The sequence below is a fragment of the Pinus tabuliformis genome, chromosome 9 (genome assembly GCF_031772625.1).
Source record: "Pinus tabuliformis cultivar Carrire ecotype Pingquan chromosome 9, CPIR1, whole genome shotgun sequence".
Taxonomy (NCBI): domain Eukaryota; kingdom Viridiplantae; phylum Streptophyta; class Pinopsida; order Pinales; family Pinaceae; genus Pinus; species Pinus tabuliformis.
The window spans coordinates 1,611,132,302-1,611,157,978 of NC_142307.1; the positions used below are offsets into that span (position 1 = coordinate 1,611,132,302).

A 25,677-nucleotide genomic window follows, 5' to 3' on the forward strand; every position below is an offset into this window, starting at 1 on the left:
GAATGTGTACTATGTCCCTAGTATGGAGATTAATCTGTTGTCTGTCAGCCAGATTATGAGGAACTCTCCTTAGCTTGATGTGGTGTTCAGTGCACACAAGTGTCCATTATTGACAGGGACACTTGTCTTACACTTGTTGTTGGCCTAGAATATCATGGCCTATACAGGCTTCTTAACACCGGTGATTCTCCAGAAGTGGCTCTAGCAGCTCATGTTTCTCCCATCAGCACTCTGTGGCATCAAAGGTATGGGCATATCAACATTCAGTGTCTCTCTCAGCTATCTCGGGAGGGATTTGTGTCAGGGTTACCTGATATTCAAACTCAGCAGTTGGGAGTGTGCGGCGCCTATCAAGCTGGCAAGCAACATCGGTCTTCATTCAAGGATGGAGAATCTTGGCGTGCATCTAAGGTACTCTAGTTAATTCATGCTAATATTTTTGGTCCTATGAATACATCTTCTATTACTGGTTGCAAATATTTTTTGCTTATTGTAGATGATTTCAGTAGAAAGATGTGGGTGTATTTTCTAAAAAATAAATCTAATGTATTTAGTATCTTTCAGAAGTTTAAATCCTTGGTTGAAAAAGAGTCTAGCTATAATATTGTAACTCTTAGGACAGATAATGGGGGGGAATTTTGTTCTTTTGCTTTCTCCAACTTCTGTGATACCCATGGCATCAAACGCCAGTTAACTACACCCTACACTCCTTAGCAGAACAGTGTTGTTGAATGTCGCAACTGTACGGTTGTTGAAATGGCTCGTTCCATGTTACAATACAAGAGTGTTCTGAAATTTTTTTGCGCTGAAGCAGTGTTTACTGCTATCTATCTTCTTAACTAATCACCTACTCAGGCTGTTAAAGGGAAAACTCTAGAAGAGGTTTGGTCTGGCCGTAAGCATAAGATCAGTCACCTAAAAGTGTTTGGCTCGGTCGCATATGTTTGGATTCCAGCTGCTAAGCGTTCTAAGTTGGATTCCAAAAGCCAGAAACTCATGATGATAGGGTACAGTGATCACCACAAGGCCTATAGGCTGATAGATATAGAAACTGATCGTCTTAGCTTCAGTCGCGACGCAGTATTTGATGAAGACAAAGGGTTCTTTCAGCCTCTTTCTTTTGAGCAGTGTTCTGAGGATTCGTCTCACAGTGTTCTTCTTCCGTTAGGTCCACCTGATGGAAGGGATGATGCAACATCAGTATTTGATGCTGCACTACCTGAGCTTCCTCCGGAACATAATCCTCCTCTTGTTGTTCCTCTTGCTCCTGAACCTCCCCCACCTCCTAATATTAGTTCCTCTACTCTCTGGCCTAAATGGTGGGCTAAAACTATTGGTGATCTCCGGGATAATGAGCTCCTTGAAGGTAGGACTTCCAGAAATAAGAGCACTCAATAGTCTACAGTAAATTTTGCTCTTATGGCTAACCTACACAATATTTTTGAGCCTCAAACCTATTCAGAGGCTAAGGGTATACCTGAGTGGGAACAGACTATGGAAGCTGAATTCCAAAGTCTTCAGAAGAACCACACTTGGATCCTTTCTGATCTTCCTCCAGAGAAGAAGCCCATTAGCTGCAAATGGGTGTATAAAGTGAAATACAAAGCTGACGGAAACCTAGACAAGTATAAGGCTCGCCTTGTTGCTCGAGGGTTCTCACAGAAGGAAGGCATCGACTATGAGGAGACTTTTGCTCCTACATCTAAGATGAGTACCATATGGCTTGTCCTTGCCTTAGCAACTTAGTTCAGTTGGAAAGTCCATCAAATGGATGTAAAGAGTGCTTTTTTGAATGGTGACTTACAGGAAGAAGTCTACATGACGCAACCTCCAGGATTCAAAGTTGCTGGTCAAGAACAGAAAGTCTGTAGATTAGTCAAAGCACTCTATGGTCTGAAACAAGCTCCTCGGGCTTGGTACATGAAAATTGATAAGTACCTAACAGATCATGGCTTTCAGCGGAGCCCATCTGATGCAAATCTGTATATCAAGCATACTGGTGATGATATTTTGTTTGTGATTGTCTATGTGGATGACCTTATCATTACCGGCAGTTTAGGACATTTGATCCATGGGATCAAACAAGATTTGTTCAGCACTTTTGATATGATAGATTTGGGACTCCTTCATTACTGTTTGGGTGTTGAAGTCTGGCAGACTAAGAACAACATCTTTCTCTCTCAGTCCAAGTATGCCAGAAATCTCGTGGACAGGTTCAAAATGCAGGATTGCAAACCTGCCACGACTCCTATGGAACCATAGCTCAGTCATCCTCACCCCTTGTGGATGAAACTTTATTCAGGCAATTAGTGGGCAGCCTCATCTACCTTACTGCCACTAGACCTGACATCAGTTTTGCAGTGAGCTACATTTCCCACTTCATGTCAGCTCCTAAGGCTGATCATTGGATAGCAGTGAAGCGTGTGCTCCGTTATGTGTGGCACTCCTGATTATGGACTTTTGTACACTCTGAGTTCCAATCCTACACTCAGTGGTTACACAGATTCTGACTGGGCCGGTTCGGTTGATGACTGTAAATCTACAGCTGGGTATGTGTTTAGTCTAGGATCCGATGCTTCACCTGGACTAGTTAAGAAGCAGCAGGCAGTGGCTCTCTCAACAGAAGCAGAATATTGGGGGGTAGTTACGACATCTTGTGAGGCAGTTTGTCTTCGACGTATGCTTGCGGATATGCATGTTTCCCAGACAGGTCCTACTCCCTTGTTCTGTGATAATCAGGGAGTGCTCAAACTTGCCAAGAATCCAGTCTTCCATGAACGGACAAAGCATGTGGAAACTCATTGCCACTACATTCGCCAGCTTGTTGAAGACGGATCTGTTCAGCTGCGATATGTTCCCACAACGGAGCAACCCACAGACATCTTCACCAAGCCCCTTGGTCCTGATAAGTTTGTAAAATTCAGAGGGTCTATCGGTATTATAAATAGATTGAGCATTAAGGGAGGGTATTAGAATAATGTTATTTAGTGTTTAATGCTCATTCAGATAAGATCATCTGTGATCTTATTTGCTGTTTCTATTTTATCATATTAGCAGTTTCTCAGAAGAAACTTGCTGTTTCTATTTCTTAATAGAAACTTCTTGTTTCTATTCTTGTAAATATCTCTGTATTATTTATTGAGCTTCTTTTGCTCATGTAAAATCAATTCAATTCATTCATTGATTAGATGCATGGTCTTCCAAAGACCGTTATCAGTGACAAGGACAGCAGGTTCATGCGGGGCTTTTGGCATGAGCTTTTTAGATTGGTGGGTACTGACCTCACACCCAGTACCAGCTACCACTCTCAAACCAATAGACAAACAAAGATTGTGAATAGATGGCTTGAAGGTTTACATGCGGAACTATGTGACGACACAAAATGAGCATGGGTGAAGTGGCTACATCTAGGGGAGTATTGCTATAACACTTCCTTGCACATGTCCATTGGGATGACTCCTTTCAGAGCACTCTATGTCTATGAGGCTTTGCCATTTGCAGATATGGGGTTTGGGGATTGTAGTGCCCCAAGGGTGAGGGATTGGATCCAAGAGAGCTAGGAGATCCTTAGGGCTCTCAAGGATAATTTGTAGACAGTGCAAAATCAACAAAAGTTGTATGTAGACTGCAATAGGACAGAGAGGAGATTTGATGTTGGGGAGTTGGTGTATCTCTGCTTGCAGCCGTACTGCCAGTGTACACTAAAGCATAAGGGGGTCGAGAAGCTCAGACCACGTTTTTATGGTCCCTACCAAGTGATCGAGCGAGTAGGAGGAGTGGCATATGAGTTGGAGCTTCGTCCAGGCAACCGGGTACATAACGTGTTCCACGTATCCTGCTTGAAGAAGGCACTAGGACAATAGGTAACAACTACTGCAAAGTTATCGCCACTTAATGATGAGGGGCATTTGGTATTGGCTCCTAAAGCTATCTTGGAGGTACGAGAGTGGAAGCTTAGGAATGGGTAATCAGGGAGTTCCTTGTCAGATGGAAGGACCTACTTGAGGAAGATGCTACATGGGAAGGAGAGCAGGTACTGTAACACCCAACATTAGAGTTGCTTGAGGACAAGCAAAGTTTGGCGGGGAACACTGTGATATCCCCTATTACATAAGTTGCCAAGTGTAGCAATTTTTTGTAATTTTGGCATTGGAGGTAAATTTTAGCAATTTTGGACTTAGGAGATGTGGGTAAATAGGTCCCACGTTAAAAAAGGAGGCAATACACACCCCTTAGAGAGAGAGTGCGAATTAGTGGGAAGTGGGGGCCACCAAGGGGTACGTATGGACCATGAGTATATAAGGAAAAAGGGAGGCATTTCCACACCATCCATTGACTATTACACTCAAGAAATTGTACCTCTCTTGGAGTTGTTCAACGAATGGATTGGAGTGTTGTTGAGCACAAGGATTTCAAGCGAAATCCACACCAGTTTCGAAGAACTTCGAGTGTCTCCCTAGCTGGGAATTTGGGGAGTCCATTCCGAGCTTCCAGAGGGTGATATTTGCAGTAGTTAGTACCAATTGTGCACACTTCTTGGGTGCAGAGGTAGTTCGACTTGGTAATTCTGGGCCAATTTCAATGATTTGGGGTGAGCCGCATTTGTAGGGGTGTTTCCCATCTTAGAGCCGAGATTTTTGGTGGCTTTTTGCAAGGATAGTCTTGGGCTATGTTGAGGGCCATATTCTTTCTTTTTTGGCAGTGCGGGGACTAAAATAGGTAAAGCCTACACAAGCCTTGGAGCAGGGCTATTGGGAAGCTTGAGGTGCCAAGGAGTTGGGCCTTTTGGAGGGTAAGTTCCGATTTGGGGAGGATTTCTCAATGTTGCAGTTGGGCATTATTTCCTGCAGACAGATTTCTTTCAGGGTTACGCACAACTGGCTAGTTAGGTCGTACACACCTATTGGAGGGCTTCCTCACCGCTTGGAGTGGAGCCAAACCCTTTTCAAGTTTTTGTGGGTTTTGGGAGAGTAGTCTAAGGGTGGATTTTCAAGCTGATCTGGGTAGTATTCAGAGCAGAAATCACCATCTTAGTTGGAATCCAACAACAAATCCTTCACTAAGCAGTGCGCATTTCTCTTCTGGGGCTTTTTCTCACTTGGGTCAGAGACATTTCTGGGATTTCCTCAACTTGCTTGGCAAGCCCAGGTTCTATCATTTCATGTCACTCTATGTACCTAGTGCCAAATTATTAATATAATGGCTCATAATATTTGCTGGTGTAAATTGTGTTATGATTTGTGGTTGTGGTTTTATATATTTTCTTGTTCCAAGCTACTGTTTTGGTATGCACTGCTAATTTTTCCATTAGGAATATTACATTACAGAAGGGAGCAGTAAGGCTCCAGTAAATCTCTACAGATGAGTAGATTGCTGACATTCTCACGCAGCCTCTGTCTAGAGTGAAGTTTGTATACTTCAGGGACAAGCTTGGAGTAGTTGAGAATGCCTCCCTTAGTGAGAGAGTGTTGATGTTGTAGCATTACGGACAAACATTCTCCCTAGGTCAGAGGTGTGATCAGGTTGCCATGTAATGTCGTTAGGGAGAATGGTCCAGAAAGGATTGAGGCCCAAAATTACTCCCCAGTAGGGTTGAGTGGGTGCCTCTAGCATTAGGCCCAAAATTAATCCCCAGTAGGGTTGAGTGGGAGGCTTTAACATCTGGCCCAAATTACTCCCCAGATTGGTTGAGTGTGTTCCTAGGGTTTCACCATGGGTCAGAGGTGCTGACCAGGATTATGGTGAATTGGGACTAGTCTGTATACCATGGATTAGAGGTTCTGACCAGAATTATGGTGATTAGATGATGCTAATGATGTATGCTGAGTTGTTTCAACCCTTTTCTTAGAAAGATTTTTCAACAAGAGAATATCTAAAGAAATTATTATGAATACCTCCCTAGCTAAGAGGGAGTGTTGAATTTTTGTAACTATGGTTGGTCTTCATAGTTAAATTTCTAGCCCTCCAACTATCTGAGAAATGATAAATATAAATGTGGGATCCAAGTCGGCTCTAAAAGAGGGAAAATCCAAATTTTTAAATTTCAAATTTTTGCCTCCAAAAATGTTCAGTTGACTCCTCCTTAGATCAAGTCGGCCCAGTAATGGGAGACACCCACTCGAGCTCTTGAAATGCCTATATATGTAGCCCACTCATCCTCCTCCTGAAGACACAATTCGGATCACACAAGAAGATCATCTTCTCATCTATGTGAAGAAGACACAAGGCAAGAAGGCCGAAGTTGACCAAAACCTTCCAGCATTTGACCGAGCTCTTTATCTTTCTCTATCTGACCTCTCATGTGTAGAAAGAGGCCGGATTTTTTTTTCTAGGGCAGTTTCGTTGGCAGCAGGCTGAAAATCCGAGGCAGAAAAGAAGGCCGAATTTTGTCCTAGTGGATCAGAGTTGACCAAATTCTTTTGGGCAGCAGTTTGGCTTGGCTTAATGGCAGATTGACCAGGTTTGACCAGGGCTTTTTTGCTGGTCAGTTTGATTTTTATTGTGACTGGGTACATCGGATATATCTCTTGTTGAATTGAATTATCCCGTCTAAGAAAAGGGCTCCTAGGTTTTTCCCTATAAGAGGGTTTTCCTCAGGTAAATCTTGTTGTGTCTTTGTGCATCATTGTTCCATTGTGATCTTTACTGCCCTACTGTCTTCTATGGTCGAATTTCTGAAGTATAATTGCTTAATGATAAACTGGAAGTGCTGAAGACAATATCAATATCATTAGAAGTAACTATCAGTTTCAGGAATCTGTGCTTGTTTATATTGCACTTGAAAAATCAACATCCACAGGGGAGTTTTTGGAACATTGAAGGAATGCTCTGTAGAATTGGACCGCATTGTGTCTTAAGATGCTAAGAATGCTGAAAGAAGTCCCTTGTTTGTTGAACATGATGGTCAGACTAGTAGGAGTTTACCTAAGGCTTGAAGGGATGTCCATAAGAGTATTGTTGGTAGGACTATGCTGGCCAAGGCTCTTTTAAGGATATAAGAGATTGTTCATACACTTGTGATAGGTGTCAGCAAATGGGAAAACCCAATAAAAAAGACTTTAACCCATTACTCCCAATATTGCTACAGAGTGTTTGAGCAACGGGTTATGGATTTTGTTGGCCTCTCCAAGTAGTTGAGCAGAAAAGGATGACATCAATATATTATAGTTATGAGTCATGACTGAATACCTAATGAAGTGTGTGGATGCTTATGCACACCCACCATCTCAGCTAGAAGCACTGCAGAATTTCTGTGAAGAATATTATAATGAGATATGGATGCTGATTGAGATTACACAGAGTCAGAGGTGGCCATTTCTTGAATTGTGGAATCAATCATTTAACAGATTATGATTGCCTAATGCATGTCAACTTATGACTGAATACCTAATGAAGTGTGTGGATGCTTATGCACACCCACCATCTCAGCTAGAAGCACTGCAGAATTTCTGTGAAGAATATTATAATGGGATATGGATGCTGATTGAGATTACGCAGAGTCAGAGGTGGCCATTTCTTGAATTGTGGAATCAATCATTTAACAGATTATGATTGCCTAATGCATGTCAACTTGTCAAGTCCTTATTGTATGATTGCATATGGATGAAATGAACATTGAATATAATTTTGGTGGAAGTGCTATATAAAAAGACGTGGCATTGATCACAATTTAGAAGGATTGGGCAGAGAAATAGTGTGATAAGTGGTCACTTTGTGAATCGTGTAACCAAGCATTTGACAGATTATGATTGCCCATTGCATGTCAGGTCATTATTGTATAAGTGCATGTGGACAAAATGATCATGGAATAGAATTTTGATGGAAGTGCTTTAGAAAAAATGTGGTATCGATCACGATTTACAAGGATTGATAAGATAAACTTACAACAGTTGTATGGACTTTTCAAACATACATGCAAATTGAGAGCATTAATTGTTTCAGTGAAAGTTCTCTGGAAGTTCATAGTTATGGTTTAACCTAGGACTTTAAATTACCTTATAAGCTATGTTACATGTACTTTTAGGGTTACTTTGCATTCTTACAGAAGCCTAGAGGACGTAGCTTGTCAGGGGAGAAGAATGCATTAACACACATTTATATGTGATTAACGTATGCTTTTTTTACTGTTATTGAGAAACACTGATAGTTTGTTTGTCATGGATTTGATGACCTATTTTAGATCATCTTTAAAGATTAGGAGATAGAAATTTAAAATTCCTTATAATTGTTGTGCATGTTCTACTAGGGATGCATATGATATGTTAAAGATAAAGATACGGTACATTTTCATTCTTACTAGTTACTATTAGAGATTTCCAAATTTTATTTCCCTCATTCCAATGATACATAATCATAATGAATTGCAGAATGGGAAGAAGGTAGTATGTGGTTCACAGGAAGGAGTTCTGTTGCTTTATTCATGGGGTTATTTTAAGGACTGCAGGTCAGTTCAGAAATCAGATATTCCATTTATGAATTGTATTATCTTTCACGAGTTCCTTATTCTTGACATGTGATGATACTCTGGTCTGTGGTGTGCAGTGACCGCTTTGTTGGACATCCACATTCAGTTGATGCTTTACTAAAGGTGAGATTCTTCTGGAAGATGAAATTGACGTCAGTGTATGTCAAATTTAATATGCATAGTTTTGGTTATCACATTGTTAAACATGTTACCCAGTTCCTTCTCAAATTAACTGTCTGCTAACGGCTTTTCTTGTTTATGAAACCATCAAATAACCTTTTGAATGCCTTTATTTGGCAGTTAGACGAAGACACAGTGTTAACTGGATCAAGTGATGGAATCCTCAGGTTTGTCACGTTTGAGGGTAGTAGCATCTTATGGTTTGTCCACTTCACGTTCTGTTTTCATCTCCACTACTGTTTTGGACTGCCTATTCTAGAGTTTATGGTAGTACATAGTGTCTTTCAGAAACTTAGGCATTTATTTTGCCTTGGATATAATAATTTTCAGTGGAACAATAATTGTGTTAACTGCCTCCTGTCGTATTCTTTTCTTTGCAATACTAAGAAGGTTTTTCTTAGCAGGGTTGTCTCCATTCTTCCCAACAAAATGATTGGTGTTATAGGAGAGCACAGCAGTTATCCAATTGAGCGCCTTGGTATGATCTATGAACTTTTTCATTCTTATTTTGGTGAATTCAAATTGCAAAAATGGCCTGATTTGTTTCTATTTTTTGAGGCAATGGCAGCATTTTCACATGATCGGAATGTTCTTGGCAGTGCTTCACATGATCAGATCCTAAAGGTTGGTGGAAAAGATTAATATAAATGTTAAACTCAACCCTTTGCTTTTATCTAGAGAGTGTCGTTTTACCTTTTTCTGGCTTTAGGCACTGCCTGTTGAAACCTAATGTGGATGAGCTTTCTATTATTTTTATCAATTAGAGGATCACCAATGACCTGCCAGACATTCTTATTTTCACATCTACTACCTTTGGCTAGCTTATTCACATTTACGATATGAAATCTCTTTGTTATTTTCTTGATATGCTACTGGGTTAGATTATGCCTGTCATCTTGGTTCATTTTTCTTTCCTTTCTTCCCATCCTTGACAGACCTGGTTCCTGATTACCATTACTCTGGGCAGTACTTCTTCCATAAAATCTCTAGCATATGAGTTGTTTGGACTTCTGCCATTAAAGAACTTATGGTATGCATTTTTTGTTTGGTATAGCTCTGGGACATAAGTTATCTTCATGAAGATGATGAGCCTGAAACTAACAAGCAAGAAGCTGTGAACGACGAAGATGTAGACATGGATTTGGATGTTAATACTGAAAAAAGACCAAGAGGTATGAAAAAACAAGCAGTCCCCAAGAACTTAACTCTCATAATGTGGTAGTATTGAATGTGTATCAAGACATTGTATTTGGATGGCATTACAGACAAGTTTCATATGTTTATGTTCTAAATAGTTTAACTCTTGATTGTTTACTTAATTGCGTACATTAGTCTTCTGAATTTTACAATATTGTTGTTTCCCTGGATCTGTTCACTCTTTCTTTGTGTGTGCTAGTGTTTTTGAAGTGATTTTCGTAGGATTTTATTACTGCACATACAGATTAGATTAAACACAAGATATGGTGGAGTGGATAATGGCACCAGGCTGAGAGGAAGAGGCTATTTTCCACCACGTTTTGCAGATTGGGCAATGTGAAGAGTAGGGAGAGGCACAAAGGGGGGACATGTGGAAGCACCCCTAAATTTTAGGGAAATTCAGGGGGGACGGGGGGATATCAGGGTCCCTGCCCTGTCTCTAAAATTATAAAAATAATAATAATAATGATAAAATCCAAACAATAACAATTCATCTCATGCAAATTCATCATTATGCAGTCCAGTGGAAACATTATAACCCTGCCAATCCTAAAATCTTGAAAACTGTTAAGATTTCTGAATTCTAAATGGATATGAAATTCTACTTTCTCCATAAGAAGTCCAATGAGATTGAAACCACTCTCAAACATCTTAAAACAATTAATGATAATGTTAAAAATTTAAGTATCCTTTTACTTTAAGAATTTAATATTGCCATTAATTACAAAGGTCACAAACTCCTCAAAGCTCTATCCCCTATCTTTGTTTTATCTTGAAGGATTGGGGTTGTTGAACAAAAAATCAAGGGGGGCACCCAGGTGTTCCCGTTCTAGGCAATGTTTTAAAACTCCGACTCCGGTTCGGAAATGACCGAGGGTCGCTCTGAGTCCGACTCCGACTCAATATTGACTTGGCTGGTTTGATTTCAATGACTCGGTCATTGTAAAAAATACATTAAATATTTATTTTTTTATAAAAAAACATAATTTTAAAGATTTTCATTCATGTTTCGAAACACAAAGCTTTAGAATATAGAGAGAAGACAACATATGATCAAAGTAGGCTCATGAATAAATCCAGTGTTGTGAAAATCACGATTTTTTCGAGAAAACGATTTTATCGCAATTTTTATACGAAATTATTGCGGGTAATTTTTTTTGGCCGATTTTTATGAAATTATCGCGATAAATTCGAATTTATCACGATAAAAATCGAAATTATCGTGGGGGTCTCCGGTAGCGAGGTTTTATAATGTTTTTTCGGTTTTTTTATGAAATCATTTGCACAGTCGTGCACGGAGGGCAGAGGAGAGCTGGGAGACGTTGCTGGAGAGGGTTTGAAGCTGATTCAAGTGCTTAGAGGAGAAAATCAAGAGGAGGAGACCGATTTCTCCATAGAAACGGTATGTGGATCAATTTTTTTTTGTTTTCATTGTTTAAAAACATTGTTTTTGTATTTTTTCATTGTTTTGGGTTGGGTAACTTGGTATGGGCACCAATTTTTTTTAGTTTTCATTGTTTTTAAAGATTGTTTTTGTATTTCTTCATTGTTTTTGGTTGGGTAACTTGGTATGACTATGGGAACCATTTTTTTTTTGTTTTCATTGTTTTTAAACATTGTTTATGTTTTTTTTCATTGTTTTTGCCATTTGGTTGGGTAACTTGGGTTTGAACTTTGGAATGGTTGTTTTTGGTTGGGTAACTTGGGTTTTCATTGTACAATGTAAAAATTAAAAATTAAAATACTAAATTGTAAATTTGTAACTTGTAATTTTGTAAATACTAAATTGTAATCCTTATTTTCCCATAGGTTCACAACTTCACCGAAACACCATTCAAGTTTGCAACTTCAAAGTTCAAAAACAAACATGCCAAGGAAATTGGATCCTTTCTGGGAATATGGTGAACCTGATGCTCCGAATGATAGACTAAACTTGAGTTGCAAGTTGTGTGGCCACTCTATGTCCGGGGGGGTGTACAGGTTGAAGTTTCACCTTGCACAAATCCTTGGAAAAGATGTGGGGCCTTGTACAAATACAAATCCTGAACTCATCCAAAGAACCATGAGAGCATTGGAAAATTTAGACCGGAGTAGAGAGGCCAAAGAAGAAATCAAAGGCAACTAAAAAGGTTAGCTGAAGCAAATGGCACTGGTTCTACTGCAGCATCAACCAATCCGGTAGCTGCCACATCATTTTTTGTTCCTTGAACCACACTTGGTTCATAGCCATCTATCAGTTCAATGCTAAAAAGAACTGAGAAAGAACAAGCTGACAAGTTGTTGGCAAAATTTCTCCTCTGGAGTGATATTCCTTTCAGCATTGTAAAGAATAATCCATTTTTCCAACCTGCTGTTGATGCTATTGCAAATGTTGGCCCAGGGTACAAAATCCCTTCTTATCATGATTTCAGAGGTCAGATTCTTCAAAATGAAAAGCGTGACTACGCCCAAAGATTGGAGGATTTTAGGGCATCATGGGCACAAACAGGATGCACTGTTATGTCAGATGGTTGAACTGATCAAAAGGGGAGAACCATTATAAACTTCTTGGTTAGTTGTCCCAAGGGGACTACGTTTATCAAATCTGTTGATGCATTTGCACAAATCAAAGATGCAAGAACTTTATGTGATTTGCTAGATGTGTTTATTTTGGAGGTGGGTGCAAAAAATGTTGTCCAAGTCATAACGAACAATGCTGCAAATTATTTTGTTGCTGGCAGGATGCTTATGGATAGGCATCCTACTTTATTTTGGACATCTTGTGCTGCACACTGTATTGATTTGATGTTGGAGGACATAGGGAAAATTCCCTTTGTCAAAGATATTGTTGTTTCATCCAAAAGCATTACAAAATTTATATATAACCATACATCTGTGCTTAGCTTGATGAAAAGATTCACCAACAACAAAGAGTTGGTGCGCCCCGCCATTACACGGTTTGCCACCAGTTTCATATCTTTTCAATCCCTCTTGAATTCTATGTGGGATGTGAAGAGAATGTTTCTTTCAGAGGAGTGGCATGCTTTGCCAATGAGCCGCAAACTAGAGGGAGAGGCCATATGCAGGCTAGTTTCATACCAGGAAGACTTCTGGGTGGGAGTGCAGGAGGTGTGCGCAGTTACTGAACCTTTGGTAAAGGTTCTTCAGTTGGTTGATGGTGAGATTTGTATGAGGCCATGGATAGGGCCAAAGAAGCCATTCGGGCCTACTATGATGGTAAGGGAGATGATGGTTTTCAGAGGCAACTCCTCCTATGGAGAGTGATTGATGAGCGATGGAACAACACACTCCATCGTCCCATTCATGCTGCTGGGCTTTTCCTGAACCTTGCATTTTCTTACGCATGTGGGTTTGATTTTGATGCTGAGATCATGGATGGATTCTTATCCTGTGTCCAAAAGATGGTGCGATCTCCAGAACAATGTATAGAGATCTCTAAACAAATTGAGACATATAGGATGGCAGGTGGCACATTTGGCTTTGACATGGCTGTCACTGATAGGACGATTAAAATGCCAGGTATTTTTTAGTTTCTAACTTTGTTTCAAATTTCATTGTCTCTTCAAATTCCATTTTTTTCTTATGTTTATTTAAAATTTTATTTGTAATTTTGTTGTAGATGCATGGTGGAAAATGTATGGTGGTAGGGTACCCCTTCTACAAAAACTTGCCATTCGCATCCTTAGCCAAACATGTAGCTCCTTAGGATGTGAGCGCAATTGGAGTGTATTTGAAAAAATACACAACAAGAAGCGCAACAGGTTAACACTTAAACATTTAAAATATTGCAAATTTCCAAATAAATTTTTGAATTCATTAAACAATATATATATTTTTTTAATTATTAATTATTATTTCATGGTCTTTGTACAAGTTGGAGTCCTAGCGCCTTAATGACATGGTCTATGTCTACTACAATCTTCGATTGTGGGTGAGACAACTTGAGAAGACACCTGATGTGGAGGCCATCTCATTGGATGGGATTGACACCACTGCTGCATGGAGGGTTGAGGCCGAGAGGCCTCTCATGGAGTCTGCTGATGATTGGTTAGTGCAGGATGTAGTGGAGGGGGAGGGGGAGCAGTAGCAGGAGGAGGAGCAGGAGCAGGAGCAGGAGGAGGAGGAACAGGAGGAGGAGGTGACACCACCTGCCCAAGCTACCACTGCCACTAGTAGAGGACGTGGTCTACCTCCTATAGCTCCTACTTCTAGTTCTTCAGCTTCTAGAGCACATCAGACTGCACTACCATCCCCACCAGCACGGGCACTAGCATCTACATCTAGAGGGAAAGGGAAAGCTGTGGCATCTTCTTGCAAGAGGGGCAGAGGAAATCAATAGGATTAGACTTTAGTTATTTTCTTCATTTTATTGTATATGACATTATGACATGATGAGATACATTATCATATTTTTTGTTGATATTTTGAGACTGAGTTGGGACTCAAGAGTCAGGACTTACTATTCAGGACATGATTCGATATATGCGTGATTTTAGCACTAGAAATGATATTAAACATCTTCTATATTAGTTCTTTTATCATATTTATGTGTCAATATATTTATTTTATGTTGTAGATGGTTTAGATATTAAAAAAATGGAAAAAAAATGAAAAAAAAAAAGAATATTTTTGTACCAAACGATTATTTCCCGATTATTTCCCGATAATTATGATTTATTCTGATTTTTTCCTCGCGCCGATATTATCCCGATAACGATTAATGAAACATTGAATAAATCTATTATATCAAAATGGCACCCAGTGCATTATCCAATACATACATGAAGATGATATAGAGATCAAAACAAAAACACATAACCAAGGAGGCTAGAAATGGCCTCTACAACAAAAGTAAACTGTGAAACATCACTAGTTACCAGTACTACTCGCTAATGCTAGAGGAGCCAACATCATCTGGCTTAGACTTTGAATCAGAGTCAGATAGGAAAATCCATGGCTCCTCCTCATCATCTCCAACTGCAACAATAGAAGTGGTAGCACTAGCAAGTTGCGTAACCGCTGCACCAATGTTGCACGAAGCGGGAGCGAAGCGGAAGCGCGGAAGCGTCATTTTCCAAAAATCTAGGAAGCGAAGCGTCCGCGGAAGCGTCTGCTATATATATATATTTTTTTATATTTTTTTGCATTTATACTCAAAACAAACATCCCAAATACCAAATTAATTGTAGAAGACATGAAAACATGCATATTTTTGCATAAATCTAGATATGGCATCCATGATTCCATTGTAGTTACTTACTAGTACAACAATCATCTATATTCTAGCTATTACAAACATACATCAAATTTTTAAGCATATTATAAAACATAAAACATTTAAGCATATTATAAAACATAAAACATAGAGCATATTATGATTTATCTAGCAAGTGAGCAACTGTCAACATTTGTCATGTCCAAAATTCAAATAATAATGTTTACAAAATATGTCACTTGGTCACCGCCAAGCCAAAAAGGTTCAAAATTCAAATTCACAAGTCTACAAGTCTAATGAGTAATCTATGACAAAAAGAAGTAGATTGTGAATATATCTACTAATCTCTCCTCCTTCCACCACGAATAGAACGTGATGGCGGGCCTCCACGTGGTGGCAATGAAGAAGATGGTCCCTGTGTAAGTCGTGGCACTGGAACTGATGAAGAAGAACCCCCTGCTGTTGGTGTTGAACCATGGAACCTAGGAACCAAGGGACCAGATGGGGGTGGGGGTGGTGGCATATCAACACGGTCATCATCATCCTAGAATCGCCCAAAAAATTCATGCAAAAAAAAAAAAAACACTAGTTAACAAAAAATTAAAAACATGAATTAGAGAAATGCTTTATAAGGGAAAATTGGAAAATTCATACCACAATGGACATACCTGGATAAGAGCATCCTCTAATTGCTCTAGTCGCAACACTCCATCCTCCAAATTGGGCTCCTCTGGATTCTTGTCCCAAGTCAACAAGTCTTTATTAGACTTTGCATCTTCACAGTAATGGGACAACAATCGCAAGTTGTAATGAACATAAACCAAGCTCTCTGCCCGGTCTAAATTCAACCTGTTCCTTTTAACACTGTGGATGAAAGAATAAGAGCTCCAACACCTCTCTGCAGAAGAAGTGTTTACCACCTGTGATAGCACCCGCAATGCCAAACTCTGTAGAAGTGGAGTAGCCCCTCCATGCATGTTCCACCACTCAAGAGCAGAAAAATGCTCTCGATCTTGAATTGCATGCATGCTCCCAAATGGACCAGTGTTGAGCGTATAGTTGCTCACCTGTCTCCGTACCAATGCAGCCTCCTCATTATCAGGGATTAATCTACTCAATGCAGCCATATATTTTTCGTGAACCTCTCTATCTTGGTGTGGTTTTTTCCTGCTTCCCCCCCCAGGTGCTGGTGTTGAAAGCCATGATGGATGATAGTATTTAGGTGTCAAAACATATGCTAATGCATGCAATGGAATATTTAGCATTTCCCATCGGTTTTGCACCTCTACACGAATATAATTGTACAAGGTGGTATCTCTAGGCTCAACAATGTCTTTAATCTGCCCCAACATGCTATCCATTTGCTCATACACCTCCCCAATTACTGGTCGATCTGAATCTGCAAACTTGATCATGTAATAAATTGGTTTGGTGAATTGCAAAACATATTTAACCTGTGACCAAAAGTAACTGTCAAGAACAGTGTCCTTGACTACATTAGCACCATCTGTGTCAGTGTTAATTTCATCCCATGTTTCAGCACACACCAGATTAGTTAAAGCTTGTCTCACCCTCACTAGCCGCCTAAAGGTGAGGTAATAACTAGCAAATCTTGTCTTTGCAATTTTAAGCAATTGCAACTTGGAGTAAGTGCCATAGAAGTAGTTTACCCTTGTATGCCCTGTGATGAATTTAATGAGCTGCTTCCCTTTCCTGTAAACCTCAGCAATCCACCCACAATCTTTGTGTTTCACAATATCATGCATCAAAAGGTTCAATGTGTGAACCAGGCACCCAGACCAAAAGATGTGTGGATGAGTACGCTCAATAATTTTTCCTGCTGCCTTACAATTTGCTGCATTATCTGTGATCACTTGAACCACATTATTCGGACCAACATCTTTGATTGATTTCAATAGGAGATCTGCAATGTTTTGTGCAGTTGCACTGATGGAGGAGGAGTCATGACATGCAATAAATACTGCACCACTAGAAGAAACACCAAGAACATTTATCAAATGTTGGTTTCTAATATTTGTCCACCCATCTGATACAATGGATACCCCAGAATCCACCCACTCATGTGTAAAACGTGTCAAAGCTCTTTGAACCTTAGCTTTTTCTCTTTCTAATAACATTGTTCTAGCTTTCTCATAGTTGGGGGCCTTGTATCCTTTTGGGGCTTCATTGATGGCCTTTACCATGTCATGCCAATAGGGAGAGCGAAGCACATTGAATGGTACACCGCAAGCACAAAGGAAATGGACTATCTTTCCATCCACATCATCCCTCCCAGAAACATTAAGGAAATCCCCTATTGTTTTTCTACCTCCAGAGGTTGCAGAAGTACCATGAGGAGATGGGCAACTACCAAATTTAGAGGTTGCACTTGATTCAGAATGAGTTTTTTGTTTCTTGTTTTTTCGTTGTGCAACCATCTCTATTTGGATGTATTTTCTTCTTTCTTCAGTTGAAATGTTTGGGCAAATTTGTACCCCCACAGAAGCCTTTTTTTCATCACTGTCCAGCACCCCACAAAGATGCCTCCTCAGACGGGTATATGAACCCGTATATGGTTTTCCTCCATGACAGCCATGAGGGCACACAAATTTGTAAGATCCACCACCCTTTCCCCCATCAAGTTTGGTCACATAGTTCCACAAGGGATTTGATGTACCTTTCCCATCTTGTGCTTCAGTGTCCCCTTCAAGTTCATCCCCTTCCTCTTCAAACCCTTCCTCCTCATCATACATTGGGTCACTACTATTAGGACCAAGTTCATCCCCTTCCTCTTCCCCTCTATTCCTCACCCTTGCCATCATTAAAACCAAGAGTGGAATGATACATAGAAGCCAAAAGAACACCATCTTGGAATATGGATATAGGTGGTGGACAACCTGTAAATAAAGGAGCAAGTAGAAACAATGGGAAAGAGTAGGAGAGGGAGGAGAAAAATACAATTTTTTTTTCAAAAAAACAAGGGAGTTTGGGGTTTGAACTTACCTCTTTAGCTCTTGTAGATGAAGTCCTCCAAGCTTTTGCTCCAAGCTCCTCCTCCTTCTCCTAGTTCCTCCTTCTTCACTCCTCCAAGCTCTCCTCTCTTCTCCTCTCCTTTCCTCTCTTCTCTTCTCCTCTCCTCTCTTCTCTTCTCCAACTCTCATAAACTCAAAGTGAGAAAATGAGAAGAGAATGGGGGCTTTATTCTTTTCTAAACTCACCCTAACCCACCCCCTCATGCTAAGTTAAGTTAACTTTTAAAAGAAATTAAAAAAAATTTAAGTTAATTTTTGCTGCCCGCGGGTTGCGTCCGGGTTGCGTCGGGTTGCGTGCGGGTTGCGTGCGCTTCCGGGCGGGTTGCGTGGCGCAACCGGATGCCCGAATCGCCCTCCGAAGCGCGGATCCGGGGCAACGCCACCTAAAAACCAAGAATCGTTTTTAAAAAACGGAATCGCGCAACCTAAAATTTGGAATCGCGCTTCGCCTGGAGATTCCGGAACGATTCCGTACGGGTCGCGATTCCGGCTTAGGATCCGGGGGGGGGGGCGATTCCTGCAACTATGCGCTGCACGTTGAGATAGACGAGATATGAGCTTCCATCGTGGTTGACGAGAGAAAGCGCCTGCAACTGGAGGACTTGGGGCTGGACCTGAGGCTAGTACAAGTGGATCTGCATTCAACTGAACATTTTGTTCAAGTAATACCTCCGTCTGTAAATGCAAATCAAGATCCTCATCAGAACCAAACTCTGTTGGATGACTCTCCACTACCCAATCTGATGTTGGATCAATATCTTCCAACACAATGGGACTTGAATAAGGTCTTTTGTTTAGCAATTGGTTGCATCTGAGCCAGAGGTTGTATTGGACATAGACTAGATCATTTAACCGTTTTTTTATCCAAACGGTTTTTCTTCTTCGTGTGAATTCTCTCAAAGACAGAACAATTGCGCTCACACCCAGTAGCACTACAAGTTTCACTCAAAATACAAATTGCAAACTTCTGCAATTGAGGACAATGGCTACCAAAAGCCTCCCACCATTGTGCTGCAAAAAACATAGTAGTGTAATGAGTTAGCTCAACAAATTATATCCAACTTTCAAATTATAAACAATTTAACAAAATAAAAATTTGAAAATTGAAATTTTTGTTTACCTGGCTCATCTGCTTCCCTTGCAATCTTTGCTAGGTTCTTGCCAAAGGTACCTGTGGCTTTGCTAAAAAAAGTGACCTGTCGGTGTATCTCCAGCTGATCACTCTCCATAACGATCATGCAATCAATGCAGTCAATCAATCCATCTCTAACCTCCCCACCCAAAGCTCCTGCCTCCAAAGCTTTGTAATGATACATCGGGTTCAAAAAATACCTAGCTGCATGTATAGGGCGATGCAGTTGATTGTTCCATCTCTCATCAATGATTGCCCAAATGTGCCCATACTTAGCCACTCTATCCTTGTATGTTGTATTTATTTGCTCCTTTGCTTGATCCATAGCCTCATAAATGAAGCCCATAGCCACTCTTTCTCCATCCACCAATCGCAACACCTAAAACAATGGTTGACAACCTTCACAATCTCTGTTGCCTTTTTCCAAAATATTTCTTCATTACCTTTCTTTTTCAAATCTTTGCCAACTGTTTGTGAGAACACTGGCTTTCGCTTAATCATCACTGGAAAACATCTTTTGCAAGTTTCTATGTTGGGAAAGCATAGATTGCAATGTCAAAAAATGAGTTGCAAATCTAGTGATGGCAGGCCTAATAATATCCCTGCCCCATGTGTGTCTCCTCATCAGGCTCAAAATCCATCAATGATTGTAGATACATTTTGTTATTCTTTTGGCATGATCTATAGTGTTCTTGACCCAATCTAATTTGCCAATATCCTCAAGCATGAGGTCTATGCAATGTGCAACACATGGGGTCCAAAAGATGGTTTTATGTTTTTCCTCTAACAGTTTACCAACAAGAACATAGTTAGAGGCATTATCTGTGATAATTTGAACAACATTAGCCACCCTCGCCTCCTCAACAACCTCATCCAATAGCTAAAACAACAATTGTCCATTTTTCAACCTATCAGATGCATCAACTGATTTTAGAAACATGGTTCCCTATGGGCAAAAGATAAGAAAGTTTATGATGGTACGATTCCTTTGATCAGTCCATCCATCTGACATGATGGTACATCTTGTTTTTGCCCATGAGTTTTTGAAATATTTCAAATACTCATCAATGGAGGAAATTTCTTTTCGCAAACGAGACCCCCTTAACTCAAGCATAGTAGGGCCTTTGAAGCCCTTTCTAGCAATGAATATGGCATCAAACATAGGCTCATAATATGGTGAACGAGAAGCATTGAAGAGAATATCAGCATCATACCACCATCTAGCTATGTAATCACAAGCAGTCTCCGTCAATATTTTCTTTCAATGGTCATCTAAAGTGGGCTGCATATGACTTCTACTAGCTTGAGGGTCATGTGTATCTGATGGAGAGGAGGGTGTGACAGTGAAATATCTTTTGATATTCATATCACCCTTCTTTTTCATTTTACCCTTACCCTTTTTTTTCTTGCATGGACTCCAAAGAGGGAGGAACATAACGGAAGGGGTTGGATGCATTAGTACAACGGATAAATGAAGAGCCCTCAAAATCAAAATGGGGGCTGGTAGCCATCATTTGTTGTATACTCCTCTTCCTCCCAATTTCAGCCTCTATTTCTTTTTGCCTAGCTTTTTCTTCCTGAAACTTCTCAAAGCTATTTAACAACTTCTTCCTAATCTCCCCAATTTGTGGTGATTCACATAGAGTCATTTGGTGACTCTCCTTAATTTTTCTATGGCAAAATTTGCAATGCATTTGATTATCAACCATTTCAGCGTATGCCCAAGTAGCATCATTCACTCTAGGAGCCATTTTTTGACTTGGAAAAATAAAAATAAAATAAAAAACATTGCTTCAATGTTCATTTCTTTTACAAAAAAGACTCTTTTAAATTTCCAAATTTGCACAAAAAAATAAATAAGCAAAAACAGTTTTTAGAAGTGAAAAAAATTACCTCTAGGCACAAACCGCCTCCTCAATGCTGCTCCAACAAACCAACTTCTCAATGTTGCTCCAATGCCTGCCCAAGAAGCTCCTCACTGCTACTCCAATGCTTGCCCAAGACTCACTGCGGTTCCAAAAACAAACTCCACAACTCTTCACAAGCTTCTCACAAATTCTCATACAAATGCAATGAGATAGCTGTGAGGAAATGAGAGGGGTTGGGTAGCTTTTATAGGGTTGGGAGAGGTAAATGGACCTCAAAATAACCCTAAGGAAAATTAGAGTTGCCATTGGGGTCCAATTTTCCCCCCAAAAATTTTTCTGGCCGTGCTTTTGCATCAGTGACTGAGCCGACCGAGTTGGTGACCAGCTCAGTTGGCTCGATAACAACCCGACCATCCGTTCCGTTTTAGCCACTGAGCCGACCCGGCCAAGCATTGGCTCGGTCTGACTCTGACTTGGCCGTTTTTTAAAACATTGCTTCTAGGGGAGGGTGGTGCTCAAATGCCCCCCCTTTTTGGAAACATATCCCTCACACTAGGGAAATGTTTCCCCATGCATTTCCTCAAGTTTCCACCCAAGGGGGATGTGGAGGATCATTTCGCCAGGCGTCCCTCCACCCCCGGAGCATGGGAAGCATGGGGGTTGCCCCTATGTGGAACATTGGGAAGAGGCAAGCATCAGAGGTCCTATTGTAAAGAATGGAAATTCGATGGATTGTCCCTTAAAGAAATGGTTGCTAAAGAAAATGGTTATGGAGCTTTTATAGATGATATTGTAGAAGCCACTGACAAACAAAATCCCATTTGTTCAATGTTGTATGTCGAGCATAAGATCCTCAAAAGATGTCAGCATCTTCAAAGTATTATTCTTCCTGTTCTGCTCTTCTACCAATTGCATCTCAACTCCTGAATTGGGTTGCCCGGTTTCTTCATGTTTCCCCCAATATTTTGCCTTCAATCTTTTTGGTATAAAATGGTTCCTTCAATATACTTCTAGCAAGTAGGCAGCAACCTCTACCTTCCGAAGGTAGCCATCATTCGTAGGTCCTCGGACGATCGAGGCGAGGGAGTGGCCCAACATCTTATGAAGCCAAGAAGGGATATAAGTAGGGAACGCCATCTATACCTCTCTTAAGCACTAGTTTAAGCCGTTAATCGAGACATCCTATTTAATTGATGCAAAATTTGTTGGACACAATCATTGGGGGTATGTAACAAATGAGTTTAACAAGTATCTTAGCTCTCTAGTGACTCGCATCATGCCGCTGTTTTATCTTTTTCATCGAAACGTAGTTCTGGTCTTCCAATCTCCAAAACCTGGTAGTTTTAAGCTTTTTTTCTTTTCCATTTTCCTCCCAACCACGAGGCTTATTATGTGTGTTTCACGTTTGACTCTACTTGAATTGCCCAAATTCTAAATCTTTTGTTTACATAGTATAAGATTTTTTTCCCCTCCCCATATTTGGAATGGCTTGTGGGGGCATCGGTAACTGACTTTTTCAATTGGGCTCTTTGTCACAAAAGAAAACTTGTCAATGCGTTCACTGTTATAATTTGCTTAATTATTTGGTTTTTGGTTTGAATTTTAGTCCATATTTCTTTATTTGGAATAATTTGCACTATCAGCAGTCCAAAAGTTGAATGAATCTTTGGTGGCCTTCTGTCGGTATACCATATGAAAAAGATGTTTTTTATGGTAGTTTATTTGTATTTATATTTAACGCCAGTGACATTTTTACCTATTTTTTGTAGTTGCAGGATCCAAACGAAAGAAGAGAGGAGAGAAGGGCCAAACTTCATCTCAAAAGAAAGCATCTGATTTTTTTGCGGATATATAACATTACAGTGTTCAAGCTTATGTATTCCTATTATTTGAATTTTTTATTCTCACGGGTGACCTGATTTCTAAAACATTGATCCCTTGTTTTCAATTATATGTTTGTAATATGTGATATTTTAACGATATCTTCCTCCCAATTTTGCTATAGTGAGAGTGGGTATTCCTTTATATATACAGGGGCGAAATGCTTTTGCAAATGCCCTTTTGATCCATCGATTCTAAATGTATGTATTTTTCCCACCATATACTTTTTAATGAACCGCTTTTTCTTAAGAGGCTATGAATGCCTGTAGAACTAATCTTTTAAGTAATTGTATATTTTGAATGAGTAGTATATGTTCTTTTTTGGAGTGTATCTCTATCCCCTTGATGCTGCGTGTAATTATGGCCCTTAAATTTGTTCTAGCAAGAAAAGATGAAATTCTAAGATTTTGTAAAGGATGATGCAAATGCAGTTTGTAATACCCAATAGTAGACAACTTCTTTTTAATAGCATATATACACATTACTAGTACGAAAACAATACTCGTTAAAGATTTGGGAACTGGGCCAGTAACAGAAACTCAATCCCTACACCTAGGATTGTTTAGTGTGAATGAATTAGGCAACCTCACGCTGTTTCCTGGGATGTTCTAAAAAGGATTATTAGTAGTTTTTATGTACTAGTACCAGAAACTTGCCAAGACGTGGAAACACCCTTGGTGATACTGTACGATGTTTCATGATTTGGAAACACTGTGCGGTACAGCACAATGCATTTCCGGGGTGTTTTGGCATGAAATCTGGGCTTTTCAGCTTTTTTTTGTAAGTTCTCTTGGCCCACTGAAGTGCCCATAAAGCATGTGGGATTCATAGAAAGACTTAAAATCAATGTCACAGTAATCGTGATCGGGATTAAATCGGCAAGGGGCCGGAAAAAGAAAAAATCGTAAAAATTGGCAAAATACAAATATACAAAAAACAAAAAAATTACGATTGTTCCAATTTAATCATCCCAGGAAAAGAAATCGTGAATCGCAATAAAATCACGATTTTTGCAACACTAAAATTAAATACCCTAATCTGTGGAAATGAAGACAAATTAACTTCTAATTTGTTTATAAACCCCCTACAAATTAATTTGCCTTTCTTATTTTATTTTCTTTTCAAATAGTGTTAGGAAAAAATCGCAAATTGCAATTTTTGCAACACTGGAATGAAGGCAAATTAACTTCTAATTTGTTTATAAACCTCGCTACAAATAACTTGCCATTTGTTTAATCTGTCCCATAGTTTCTTTCTTTCTTTTCTTTTCAAATATTGTGTTAGAAAAAAAAGAAAAAAGAGAACCATACACAACATATTGCCCTCAATGTATTAACCTCTAATTTGTTTATAAACCTCCCTACAAATTAACCTGTCATTCTTTCTTATTTTCTTTTCAAATATTGTGTTTGAAAAAAAGAAAAAAAAGAACTATACACACACTATATTGCTCTCAACATACCTTTTTCTTGGGGGAGGGGGTCGAGGGTTGGGGGTCACCTTTCCAGACTTTAACTTCTAATTTGTTTATAAACCTACCTACAAATTAACCGGTCATTGTTATCTTCTTTTAAAATAACATGTTAAAAATAGAAAAAAAGAACTATATACATACATGCACACACCATATTACCGTTTAAGTGTTGGAAATTTAAGTAGTTGCGGTTGGTATTTTTCATTATAAAACCATGGAGAGAATTCAAAATTATTGTTTGAACAATTCAACCTTCATATCCTACAAGTCAGTCCCACTTGGGCTAATTAGCCCTCCTCACACACATATATATACGACATCGATTGGACTCATTTGGAGCATCAACTTAAGCAAGTTCAATCTGCGATTTCAGAGAGATGCCACATGTGTGAAGGACAGAAATGCTTCTTTGTTATGCTCTTAACCTGCAAAATGATACCCAAATACAGAATATGCGAAGAAAAGATACCCAGAACACAGAATAGCAATGATTTTATTATTCAGAGAGTAATGTTCACTTGCCTCTTCGAGGGGGCAACGTCCAATAGAGCAGAGCTTGATTACAAAATAAGACACGATGCTCCTCGCAGGGAGTCTCTATCCTTTATATGTGACTCATACACGCAATACCACGGGCCAATACCGTGGGTTTTATTAATACCATCTATCTAATACTACGGCCCATTTGCAACTAACTGTGGTTCCGTCATTAATTGCGGATTAACCACTTACAATTATTAATATGGGCTTTATTGACTCTTGATTATGACGTGATCCCATTACATAAATAAGGGGGTTAGGGTGGGACCCTAACATGCCCTCCCCCTTAAGACTAGCCTTGTCCTCAAGGCTGAAGCTGCGGAAATTGCTGAAGAATAGTGACTGGTTCCCAAGTTGCATCTTCCGGAGAGGTGTCTTTCCATTTGACGAGGACTTCCTTAATCATGCGGCCGCGCAGTTGCTTGTCTCGTGTGTCTAGGACCTGTTCAGGTTGAAGCCAGATGAACCCTTCTTTGTCCAATTCAGGTAGACTGGTCTGAATTCTGCAATTGTTCCCAATCACTTTCTTGAGGCATGAGACATGGAAAACTGGATGGATTTTTGCAGTAGGTGGCAAGGCCAACTTGTAGGCCACTTCTCCAATGCGCTGAAGTACTTGATATGGTCCGTAGAATTTGGGAGAGAGTTTCTGACACCCCTTGTCTCTGAGTGATGTTTGCTTATATGGTTGGAG

The 25,677-nt window shown here is 39.8% G+C and overlaps 1 protein-coding gene across 2 annotated transcripts in view; it reads left to right on the plus strand.

Annotated features, from left to right (window-relative positions):
• LOC149154947 (WD repeat-containing protein 55-like) overlaps positions 1 to 23,297 on the plus strand; it is a 326,140-nt gene extending 302,843 nt beyond the window's left edge. The window contains exons 9-15 of one of the 2 annotated variants that reach the window (XM_089441581.1): positions 8,367 to 8,443; positions 8,542 to 8,587; positions 8,765 to 8,811; positions 9,049 to 9,122; positions 9,213 to 9,268; positions 9,699 to 9,816; positions 22,864 to 23,297. In XM_089441581.1, the coding sequence (XP_089297707.1) occupies positions 8,367 to 8,443; positions 8,542 to 8,587; positions 8,765 to 8,811; positions 9,049 to 9,122; positions 9,213 to 9,268; positions 9,699 to 9,816; positions 22,864 to 22,943 (498 nt within the window). In that variant the 3' untranslated portion in view covers positions 22,944 to 23,297. Of the gene's footprint in view, positions 1 to 8,366; positions 8,444 to 8,541; positions 8,588 to 8,764; positions 8,812 to 9,048; positions 9,123 to 9,212; positions 9,269 to 9,698; positions 9,817 to 22,857 lie in introns of both variants that reach the window. The other variant, XM_089441580.1, reaches the window with a different exon arrangement.
• Positions 23,298 to 25,677: the final 2,380 nt, after the last annotated feature.